The sequence below is a fragment of the Hemiscyllium ocellatum genome, chromosome 9, assembly GCF_020745735.1.
Source record: "Hemiscyllium ocellatum isolate sHemOce1 chromosome 9, sHemOce1.pat.X.cur, whole genome shotgun sequence".
Lineage (NCBI taxonomy): Eukaryota > Metazoa > Chordata > Chondrichthyes > Orectolobiformes > Hemiscylliidae > Hemiscyllium > Hemiscyllium ocellatum.
In genome coordinates, this window is record NC_083409.1 from 72,503,212 (window position 1) to 72,515,925 (window position 12,714).

Sequence of the window (12,714 nt, forward strand, 5' to 3'; positions counted from 1 at the left end):
GATCAACTTAGTGAACTTCCTCTAGTGCCAGCACATCCTTTCTCAAGTAAGGAGATCAAAATGGTATACAGTATTCCAGGTGAGGCCTACCAGCACCCTATACGATTGCAACATAACCTCTCTGCTTTTAAATTCAATCCCTTTAGCAGTGAAGGACAAAAATCCATTTGCCTTCTTAATTACCTGTTGCACCTGTAGACCTAACCTCCATGATTCATGCACAAGGACACCCAGATCCCTCTGCACAGCAGCATGTGTAATTTTTTTACCATTCAAATAAATTTTTATTGTTATTCCTAACAAAATAGACAACTTCACATTTAATAATAGTATACTCCATCTGTCAGACCTTTGCCCACTCAAATTATCTATATCCTGCTGCCAAGTTTCAGTCATAGAGTCATAGAGATGTACAGCATGGAAGCAGATCCTTTGGTCAAACCTGTCCATGCCAACCAGATATCCCAACCCAATCTAGTCCCACCTGCCAACACCCGGCCCATATCCCTCCAAACCCTTCCTATTCATATACCCAACCAAATGCCTCTTAAATGTTGCAACTGTACCTGCCTCCACCACATCTTCTGGCAGCTCATTCCATACAATAACCACTCTCTGTGTGAAAAAATTGCCCCTTAGGTCTCTTTGAGATCTTTCCCCTCTCACCTAAACTTATGCCTTTGGTTCTGGACTCCCTGACCCCAGGGAAAAGACTTTGCCTATTTACCCTATCCATGCCCCTCATAATTTTCTAAACCTCTATAAAAGTCACCCCTCAGCCTCCGATGCTCCAGGGAAAACTCCTCTGCATACTTTGCCCTATCACTCATCTTAGTGTTACCTTCAAACTTTGACACCCGCACATGGTCCCCAACTCCGAATCATCTTGTAAATTATGAATAATTGCAGTCCCAACACTGATCCTGAGACACACCACTAGTCACCAATCATCAACTAGAAAAACATTAATTTATTCCCACACTTTGCTTCCTGTTAGTTAACCAATCCTATATCCATGCAAATACATTACCCATAATGCCATGCATCTTTTGTTTGGCATTTTATCAAATGCCTTTTGAGAATCTAGATAGACCACATCTACTGGGTCCCCGTTGTCCACAATGCTTGCAATGTCTTCACAGAATTCCAGTAGATTGGTTAAGTGTGACCTGCTTTTCACGAACCCATGCTGCTTCTGCCCAATGGGACAATTTCTACCTAGATATCTTGCTATTTCTTCCTTGACAGTAGATTCAAGCATTTCCCCAACTATAGAAATTAAGCTAACTGGCCTATAATTCCCCATCTTTTGTCTAGCCCCTTTTTTAAAGAGTGCTGTCACATTTGCTGTTTTCCAATCTGCTGGGACTGCAGATACATTGATATTTTTAGTGACCTTGCTTGGACATATTATGACTCAACAGGTGGGACTTGAACCTTGGCCTTCTCTAACTTGAGCACTGTGCCACAAAAGCACTAATAAAAAAAATCAATCAACTTAGGTGGACATGTTGACACACCTCTAAGACAGGTGAGGCTAGACCTTCTGGTTGGGGAGTAGAGACATTACCACTACACCACAAAAACCCTCAGCTTGTTTAACTCCTAAGCCTTCTCCCTGGCATTTCTAACCTATCTAGTTAAAATAATTGAACTACATTTACTCGATCAAGCTACCCATTCATTTTGTAAGACTGGAGTCATTTAATAAAGATTAAGATGTTGGAAAATATGAGCAAGGACAAAATGGTATGTTTAGATGCGTGTTAGATTATTCTATGAATACATCCGCAAACTTATTTTTTAAACTTCACCACACTGGTCATGAAACATTTTGAGCTGTTCTTGTTTGAGGATTCTTTCTGATGGGCTTGAGCAATTTTGGTCTCATTGGCTAACTCACTACAATGATTAGTATTCTAGTCGTAAAACGTTGATGTCTTATTTCTTGAATTGAACATCATTTTTGCAGATAACTAATTAGCAACAACTGAGGAAGCAAACCACACATTGATTTAAAAAAATGAAATCCCTGCGTATTCTAAACTAAAATAAAGAAGTGTGGATGCTGGGACGTGAAACAAAATAAAATGGTGGAGAAACTCAGCAGGCTTGGCAGCATCGGTGGAGGGAGAAACAAAATTAACATTTTAAGTCCAGTGACCCTTCATCAGAACTGAGTGTTTGAGTTTCTCCAGCACTTCATTTTTATTTCAAATGCATACTTTCTTTGGCTTACAATTTTGTCAATACATCCATGTGAAAGTACAATGAGAATACATATACAGAGATGACCTGCTCAATGGAATTAAACACTTTTTTCACTTGTTAAAAAAATACAAAATAGACATTTTGAGATCACCAATTAGTTAGAAGCAGATGGTTGGACAATACTTCATTAGGGAAAGAGAGAGAGAGAAATAGGCAGAATGAAGTTGGAGAGATATTGAAGGGCCAGAAAGAATAAACTCATCGTGACAGCATCAAAATGGTATTAAAGAGGCTGCTTGTGAACAATGCAGAGGTCTGTTATTGTGTGTGCACGAGTGTGTTTGTGAATTTATAACCATATTAATAGTTTAGAACCGATATTTGTATCTGCACGGTTAGGTTTAACTTTCTCACCTGTTTCAATCGTGGATGAGACTGTTCCACCACCAGGAGCAAATGGATCACTGGCTTTCAGAGTTTCAGTCTAAAATCAAATATATGTAAATACGTTGATTTTATACAGACACATACTTGAATTCAGAAGTAAAATGCCAGTTCATGTGTCTGTGCAATGTTCTAGAAAAAAACTGGTTACTCTAACTGTTTTGGGATACAACTGAACTTGTGGTATCTGGTTTTGCTCTGCACTGACTTTTCTGATTGATCAGAATTTCATTATAGTCAGAATGCAATCTCAAGTTCTCACGATAAAAGCAACGCTGCTTTTGTCAATTTTAATCTGAAGTTCAAAAGTATGACCAGAAAAATAAAAAAACCCAAAACAATGTTTTGACTGTAGTTGAAGAATTAATCTCAACAACGAAATCCTAAAAATCATCAACTTGATTTTGCAAATCTTACATTTGTGACTTGGTGAGATAGCTTGCTCAAAATAGATAGAAGTGGGTTTATGCCTGAAACTTACTGCAAGACAAGTTGCTATTTTCATTTTGGGAATCCAGAGAGGAAACCAATAATCAGAATCTAGTTACCAGAAATCTGCTTCCATGGCAAAGTGCAGAACTCAAAGTGATATACCTTGGTACTGTCAATAAGTTATGTTCCCAACCTTTCAGTTGCAATAAATATACAATAGAATATCAGAAAACTAGTAAAATAACTGCAAAATATGCAGAGGCAAAAGTGAAATGAGTTCACTGATAACTTGTATTAATTGTTGAAAACATTCTGAAGTGATGTCATATATGATCTTTCTGATGACCTTACACAAATGATCATTCTTTATCAATTGTCGGCAGCTTATTTGACCACATGAGCTGTTAAACATGTATTCCTCTCAAGTTATGCATAGACATTTGCCTTTACTAGCTTATTCATTGGATAATTATCAAGTACAGAAACTTTAGCTAATTTTAGCACCAGGAATTTTAAGACCAATCAAAATACTGTGTCTCACACCAAAAATATACTCTATAAACTCAGCACATTAAAAGCTGAATTTTATTATGTATACATCAAAGAATCCATTCTGGGACAACAGTTCAGCATTATTTATTATGTTTTAGCATCATATACAACCGTGTGGAAGTCCTTTCAGAATACAGCAATACACCCATGTGGTCATTAATAATCTACTACTTAGCATCAATCATTTGGAAATGATCTTAGTCTTCTTCCCATGGTACTTAACCACTAACAGGCATTATACACACGGGGGTAATCTCTTCTAAAACTTAACTCCTTCGGCACAGAGCTGCGTTGTCCCCACAATGACTTGGCCATGATTAGGAATTTTTTCAAAAAAGCCACAAGATTAAGTGGTTGACCTTTCACCGTTTTCCGATACATCACTATCTGCATAGAGTCATTTTTAGATACTTTATCTTTAGAAAAACAGTATGTGCCATTCTGTACATAAGTGATTTCTGTACTTACTGATCCCACATTATTGTTGGCTACTGTAGTACTAAAAGGATCAGACTCAATGGATGTAAACGGATCATTTGAAGACTGTTGAAAGAAGTTACTAGAAGCATCTGCAAAAGGATCAGTGCCTTTAAAAGGGTCTCCTCCAAAAGGATCTGCAACAATATTTACAAATGATTCAGAGAAAACCCAAACAAGAAATGCTAGCAGATAAATGATTTTGAATACGAGACGCACGTAATCAAGACTATCTACTGAATAGCATAACTGAGAAAGCCTACCAGAAATAGGAGTAATTAGTACCCAAGTCAGACTGCAATTGAAATGTTAAGGCAAAGTGTAAATTGTTTCAAATGTAAAAAGTCAACTTTATACATTTCGAAATAATTCTACAACAGTTAATATCTTACATATAAATTTCATGTTGTAGTAAGTTATAAAAATTGAGGAAGGTTGTAGGTTTTATCCGAATTCTATATTCAAAAGGAATATGACAACTAAGCTTATGCTCATGCTAAAAAGTGAGAATTTTGAAATCAGCCTTGGAACATGATCAGGATCATGAGCCAATGACAGTTTACAACTTTGTTTCAATATATCTGCTCAAGGACATTAGATACATATAATGTGACTTAGCTGTTTCTTCTCTCCTTTTGCCTTACACCACACACACAGAATTGGCCCCCATTAACAGCCACAAATGTTCATGTTTAAGTCGTTACTCATTGGTACTCATGGGACACTATGTCATCATCCTCAGGGGAAATTACACTAAAGTTTTATCATTAAGTGTATAAACCCTGCTTTGATGTGCTTTTCCAAAATGCCGACCTCATATATATCTCAATTAAGCTCCAACCGCCACTCCTCAGCCCATTGGGATCTTGATCAGATGAGCCAATGTACTCTGAATAATCTTCGCTGCCCACTACATCTCAAATTTTGGTGCCACTTGCAAACTTACCAACTATACCTCCTATGTTCACATCCAAATCACTTATATAAATGACAAAAAGCATGGAACCAGCATCAATCCTTGTGGCATACCACTGGTCACAGGCCTCCAGTCTGAAAAGCAATCTTCTAACACCACAGTCTGCCTTCTACCTTCAAGCCAGTTCTATATCCAAATGGCTAGTTCTCCTATTTTCCATCAGATAAAACCTTGCTCACCAGTCTACCATGAGAAACCTTGTCAAACACCTTAATGAAGTCCATATAGATCATGTCCACTACTCTTCCCTCATCATTCCTCTTCCTTACATTTTCAAAAACTCAGTCACGTTCAAGAGACATGATTTCCCATGCACAAAGCCATGTTGACTATCCCTAATCCTTGCCTTTCCAAATACATGTACATCCTGTCCCTCAGGATTCCCTATAACAACTTGCCCACCACCAATATCAGGCTCACTGGTCAATAGTTCCCTGGCTTGTCCTTACCAACTCAAAATAGTGGTAACATATCAGCCAAATTCCAGTCTTCCAGCATCTCATCTGTAACTATCGATGATACAAATACCTCAGCAAAGAGCCCAGCAATCACTTCCCTAGCTTCCCACAGAGTTCTAGACTACACCTGATCAGGTCCTGGGGATTTATCCACTTTTAAGACATCCAGTACCACCTCCTCAGTAATTTTTCATGTTGTCACCATCTATTACCCCACATTCTACATTTTCCATGTCCTTTTCCACAGTAAACTCTCATGCAAAACACTGGTTAAGTATCTCTCCCATCTCCTGTGGTTCCACACACAGGTTACCTTCTGATCTTTGAGGGGCCCTATTCTCTCCCTGGTTATCATTTTGTCCTCAGTATATTTATTCTCCTTAACTCTATTTGCCAAAGCTATCTCATGTTGCCTTTTTGCCCTCCTGATTTCCCTCTTCAGTATACGCCTACTGCTTTTATACGCCCAGGATTCACTCGATCTCTCCCATCTATACCTGACATATGCTTCCATCTTTTTCTCAACCAAAACCTCAAATTCTCTAGTCATCCGGCGTACCCTACACCTACCAGCCTTGCTTTCACCCTAACAGGAATGTACTGTCTCTGGACTCACATGGTCTCGCTTTTGAAGGCTTCCCATTTTCAAGCCATCCCTTTACCTGCTAAAATCTGCCCCCAATCAGCTTTTGAAAGCTCTTGCCTAATACCGTAAAAATTGGCCTTACTCCAATTGAGAACTTCAACTTTTAGATGTGGTCTATCCTTTTTCATCACTATTTCCAAATTAATAGAATTATGGTCACTGGCCCCAAAGTGCTCCCCCATTGACACCTCAGTCACCTGCCCTGCCTTATTTACCAAGAGTAGGTCAAGTTTTGAACCTGCTCTAGTAGGTACATCCACATACTGAACTAGAAAATACTCTTGTACACACTTAACAGATTTCTTTCTATCTAAATCCTTACCACTATGGCAGTCCCAGTCTATGTTTGGAAAGTTAAAATCCCTTACCAATAACCACTTTATTATTTTTACAGGTAACTGAGATCTCCTTATAAATTTGTTTCTCAATTTTCTGCTGACTGTTGGGTGATCTTTAGTACAGGTCCAATCAGGTGATCATCCCTTTCAGATTTCTCAGTTCCACTCAAATAACTTCCCTGAATGTATTTCTGGGAATATCGTCCTCAAGTACAGCTGTAATGCTATCCCTTAACAAAAACACCACTCCCTCTGCTCTCTCATCCCCCTTTCTATCCTTCCTGTAGAATCTGTATCCTCGAACATTAAGCTGCCAGTCCTGTCAATCCCTGAGCTACGTGCGTGTAAATGCTATGATATCCCAATCCCACGTTCCTAACCACACCCTGAGTTCATCTGCTTTCCTTGTTAGGCATCTTGCATTGAAATAAATGCAGTTTAATTTATCAGTCCTACCTTGTTCTCTACTTTGTCTCTGTATCCCCTGTTTGACTCGCTCCTTTTCCCAACTGTCCCAATCTCAGATTCATCTCTTTCCTCAGTATTTTCCTGAGCTCCCCCAACCTCTAACCCTGACCCCACCATACTAGTTTAAATCCTCCTGAGCAGCTCCAGCAAATCTCCTGCCAATAGAATAGTGTCCTTCCAATTTTGGAGCAATCTGTCCTTCTTGTACAGGTCACTTGTCTCCCAGACGAGATTCCAATGATCCAAAAATGTGAACCCTACTCCCCTGCACCAGCTTCTCAGCCACACATTGATCGGCTCCATCGTCCTATTCCTACCCTCAATAACTCTTGGCACAGTGAGTAATCTAGATATTACTACCTTTGAGGACCTTCTTTATCAATTCCTGCCTAACTTTCTATATTTTCCCTTCAGAATCTCATCCTTATCCCTTCCTATGTCGTTAGTTCCAATGTGCATAACAACCTCCTGCTAATTCCTCTCCACTTTGAGAACGTTTTGCACCCTCTCTGAAATATCCTGGATCCTGGGAGGCATTCTGATTTTTCGCTGCCAGCCACAGAAATGTATGTCTGTGCCTCTGACTAGAGAGTCCCCTATCGCAATCCATCGCTTGTAACCCATTGTACCCCTCATTACATTAGAGCCTGTCTCGATACCAGAAACCTGGCTGTTTGTGCTACATTCTTCTGAATCCATCACCTGATACATTTTCCAAAACAGCATACTTCATTGGGATGGGGATAGTCACAGTAGACTCCTGCAATAGCTGCCTACCCCTCCTACCTTTCCTGGTGTTAACCCATCTACCTATCTGCGGGTTTTCTCCCTTCCTATAATGGCCATCCGCCACACCCCCCAGCTCTGTAAATTCCTTATTGCCTCAAACTGCCACTCCAACTGATCCACGTGATCTGATAGGATTCATAACCAAAGACACTTGCTGCAGACAATCATCAGTAACATGGAAACTGTCCCTAAACTCCCAAATAAGAAAGAAAGAGCACATCACTCAAAAGGCCATCTTTGGTCCTTCACAATCATTGCCACATCTCCACTCTCTTGCTCTTCAGCTGAGATCAAAACATATGTCTTTCTCTAAGTGTTATAATACCACTTCACTGCTCAAGGCATTCACAATTCCAGAACACAAACTCCCTGCAGCAGATGAGATGTGCTAAAAGGATAGTAAAATGAAAGAAAACTGACTCTCACACATCTAAATAAAAAGGTAACAGACCCGCTGCAGCATCAACACTTCAGAAACAAGCTTCCAATGTGAAGTGTAAAATGGAACAATACAAATAATGTCAGAGCAGCAAATTTTCACCTTTTTATCATCAACAATTTGTTTATAAAAAGGGTGAGGAGCAAGTTTCATTCTCGCATGTAGGATTAAGGAATGGAGATAAATTTGACAGCATTTACAATGTTATTATATGAAATCCTCCTGTCTGATATCTTATCTTACACCCCACAAACCAGAATGAAGATAGGCTACGCTAAAGAAATTATTAACACGAGTTGTTGATTGGGCCAAAGGAACAAAAAACAATACAGCAACTTAGAATCAGAATTTTTATTGTTGGCATACCGCAGCAATTTAATGCTGAAAAAATTTAAATGTCTGTCAACTGAAAGTTGGACAAAAAACTAGGTAATGCCACTCTGTAGCAGGATTATCCCTCCCCCAGTACACCTGATTTGCCAAACCTGTTTTCACAGCTGAAAGTTCCACTTTATGATGGATGCTTCCTCATTCCAAAGCACTATCATTGCCTCCAAGTGAAAGATCCAGAGGTGAAATTAGCTATGTTCTAATGCAAATAGAGCTTGCTGAAACTACTTCAGATTAAGTACACCATGGAGTTCTTTTCTTACCTGCAATATCAACTTTTCCAAATGGATCATCTTTAAAGGGATCGCCTTCAAAAATAATTGAATAAAAAACATATTACTGCAAAACTAACAGATTCATCAGTAAGGGATTAACATAAATTATGTTGAATTTAAAAAGTCAGTTTTGTTGCGTGACACACTTAGCCATAGATTACGAATAATGGAGGGAGGAAAAGAGGCCTTTATTTCAATTTTGCGTATGGGAGACTGAATTATTGTGCATCCAAAGCTGTATACTTTTCTTGAGTTTCTCACTAATTTTGACATATGCATTTAGCCTCAGCTCCAAAAGATTGTCTAGCTGTGGTAAAAGGGACCCAAGGTGATTAGTCTGGAAAATGCTGTGGTTATAGGGTTTTACAATACATGGTGCAAGCATTACTACTGTTCAAAGGCCTTTGCTCACTCATCAGTATAGTACGCCAAATTCTCCTAATGCCTATAATTAATTGGGATTATGATTAATACTTTATATTTTGCATTTAAAACATATCCTTTGATTTGACTTCTGGTGGGAGTTCGAAATTGTAGGTGAATCTGAAATCATGCAATTCACATAAAATATCACACATCTGTGAAAGGGATGCTTCATCCAGAAAAAAATTCTGTGTATTACATTAATAAATAATAAGTAGTTCTGGGATAGTGCATGTTTCAGCAGTGCAATTTAGATATACCATTGAAGAAGAGTTGGGAACGGTATTTTTGACAACGCTTACCTTCGTTGGCAATGCATGATTTGAGTGGGGATCAGGTCGAGCACTTTGCTCTGTGCATGAACCAACGTGCGAGCCGAAATCTCTGCACTGTTCTGCGCACACGCCAGTGTTCTTACCACTACACACAGGCGCCAATGTCCATGCATCCACGATGTAGGTGCTGGTCTTCGTGCCGTTCTGCACACGCGTAAAGTCTATCTGCTGTTCTGCACATGTGTGCAGTTAGTGCGAAAGTCTTTGCACCATTCTGCGCATGCACAATCTGAGCTCTGGTCTTCATGCCGTTCTGCACATGCGTCGTTGGCAGCTGCCGACAAAGCAGCTTTCTTACACGTTTTAAACATATTGTGTTAAATTTATTTTTGCTTTGTTAATAAGTAGGATTTCATACAACATATAGAGCATTACAGCGCAGTACAGGCCCTTCGGCCCTTAATGTTGCGCCGACCTATCATACCAATCTGAAGCCCATCTAACCTACACTATTCTACGTACGTCCATATGCTTGTCCAATGACGACTTCAATTAAGTTGGCGAATCTACTACCGTTGCAGGCAAAGCATTCCATACCCTTGCTACTCTGAGTAAATAAACTATTTTTGATGGCTATCCTATATCTATCACCCCTCAATTTAAAGCTATGCCCCCTCGTGCTTGCCGTCACCATACTTGGAAAAAGGCTCTCACTGTCCACCCTATCTAACCATCTGATTATCTTATACGTCTCTATCAAATCACCTCTCAACCTTCTTCTCTCTAATGAAAACAGCCTCAAGTCCCTCAGCCTTTCCTCGTAAGACCTTCCATCCATACCAGGCAACATCCTAGTAAATCTCCTCTGCACCCTTTCCAAAGCTTCTACATCCTTCTTATAATGCGGTGACCAGAGCTGTACACAATACTCCAAGTTCAGCCGCACCAGAGTTTTGTACAGCTGTAGATAACCTCATGGTTCCAGAACTCGATCCCTCTATTAATAAAAGCTAAAACACTGTATGCCTTCTTAACAACCCTGTCAACCTGGGTGGCAACTTTCAAAGATCTGTGTACTGGACACTGAGATTTCTCTGCTCATTACCATTAGCCCAGTACTTTGCATTCCGGTTACTCTGACCAAAGTGAATCCCCTCACACTTATCCACATTAAACTCCATTTGCCACCTCTCAGCCCAGCTCTGCAGCTTATCTATGTCTCTCTGTAACCTATAACATTCCATGTCACTATCCACAACTCCACCTTAGTGTCGTCTGCAAATTGACTAACCCACCCCTCTACGCCCTCATCCAGGTCATTTATAAAAATGACTAACAGCAATGGACCCAACACCGACCCTTGCGGTAAACGACTGGTAACTGGACTCCAGGATGAACATTTCCCATCAACCACCACCCTCTGCCTTCTTTGAGCAAGCCAATTACTGATCCAAACTGCCATATCTCCCACAATCCTATTCTTCCGCATTTTGTACAATAGCCTACTGTGGGGAACCTTATCGAAGGCCTTGCTGAAATCCATATATATCACATCAACCGGTTTACTCTCATCTACCTGTTTGGTCACCTTCTCAAAGAACTCAATAAGGTTTGTGAGGCACGACCTACCCTTCACAAAACTATGCTGACTATCCCTAATCAAATTATTCTTTCGAGATGATTATAAATCCTATCTCTTATAACCTTTTCCAACACTTTACCAACAACTGAAGTAAGGCTCACTGGTCTATAATTACCTGGGTTGTCTCTACTCCCCTTCTTGAACAGGGGAACCACATTTGCTATCCTCCAGTCTTCTGGCACTATTCCTGTAGACAATGGCGATTTAAAGATCAATGCCAAAGGCTCAGCAATCTCTCCCTGGTTTCCCAGAGGATCCTAGGATAAATACCATCCGGCCCAGGGATCGCTATCACCAAAGTACTCACCTACTTCCAAGTATAACACCTGGCCAGGCTCATTACCCAGTACCAAATCTAATGTGGCTTCGCCCCTTGTTGGCCTGTCTACACACTGTCAGGAAGCCCTCCTGCACACACTGGACAAAAACTGACCCATCTACAGTACTCGTACTATAATGTCCCCAGTCAATATTTGGAATGTTGAAGTCCCCCATGACAACTACCCTGTTTCTCTCACTCCTATCGAGAATAATCTTTGCTATCCTTTCCTCAACATCTCTGGAACTATTCGGAGGCCAATAGAAAACTCTGAACAGGGTGACCTCTCCTTTCCTGTTTCTAACCTCAGCCCATGCTACCTGAGTTGACGAGTCCCCAAACATCCTTTCTGCAACTGTAATACTGTCCTTGACCAACAATGCCACACGCCACACTCCCCACCCACCCACCCCCTCTTCTTTTACCATCTTCTCTGTTCTTACTGAAACATCTAAATCTTGGAACCTGCAACAACCATTCCTGTCCCTGCTCTATCCATGTCTCCGAAATGGCCACAACATCGAAGTCCCAGGTACCCACCCATGCTGCAAGTTCACCCACCTTATTCCGGATGCTCCTGGCATTGAAGGAGACACACTTCAAACCAACCTCTTGCTTGCTGGTGCCATCGTGCATCCCTGAAACTCCTCTCAACCTTTTCTATACTCAAACTACAATGTTGGTTCCCATCCCCCTGTTGGATTAGTTTAAACCCACCCCAATAGCCTTAGTAATTTCCCCCCCTGGATATTGGTACCCCTCTGGTTCAGATGAAGACCATCCTGCTTGTAGAGGTCCCACCTACCCCAGAAAGAGACCCAATTATCCAAAACGTTCCCTCCTGCACCATCATCCCTGTAGCTACGTGTTCAACTCCTCTCTCTCCCTATTCCTTGCCTCACTAGCATGTGGCACGGGCAACAAACCAGAGACAACTCTGTTTGTCCTAGCTCTAAGTTTCCATCCTAGCTCCCTGAATTTCTGCCTTAAACCTTCATCTCTCTTCCTACCTATGTCGTTGGTGCCTACGTGGACCACGACTTGGGGCTGCTCCCTTCTCCCTTCCCCCCCCTTCCCCCCCCCCCCCCCCCCCCCTCCCCAGGGACTGGCCACAGGGGATCCCTACACTGCCTGCCAGTTCCCTTTCAACCTTCATTCAG

At 40.8% G+C, this 12,714-nt stretch overlaps 1 protein-coding gene across 3 annotated transcripts in view; it reads right to left on the bottom strand.

Moving 5' to 3' along the window:
* eps15 (epidermal growth factor receptor pathway substrate 15) overlaps nt 1-12,714 on the bottom strand; it is a 185,971-nt gene that overhangs the window by 27,224 nt on the left and 146,033 nt on the right. For all 3 annotated transcript variants that reach the window (XM_060830449.1, XM_060830448.1, XM_060830450.1), the window contains exons 19-21: nt 8,884-8,928; nt 4,108-4,253; nt 2,626-2,695 (exon numbers count right to left, since the gene is read on the bottom strand). In XM_060830449.1, coding sequence (XP_060686432.1) covers nt 2,626-2,695; nt 4,108-4,253; nt 8,884-8,928 — 261 coding nt within the window. The remainder of the gene's footprint in view (nt 1-2,625; nt 2,696-4,107; nt 4,254-8,883; nt 8,929-12,714) is intronic.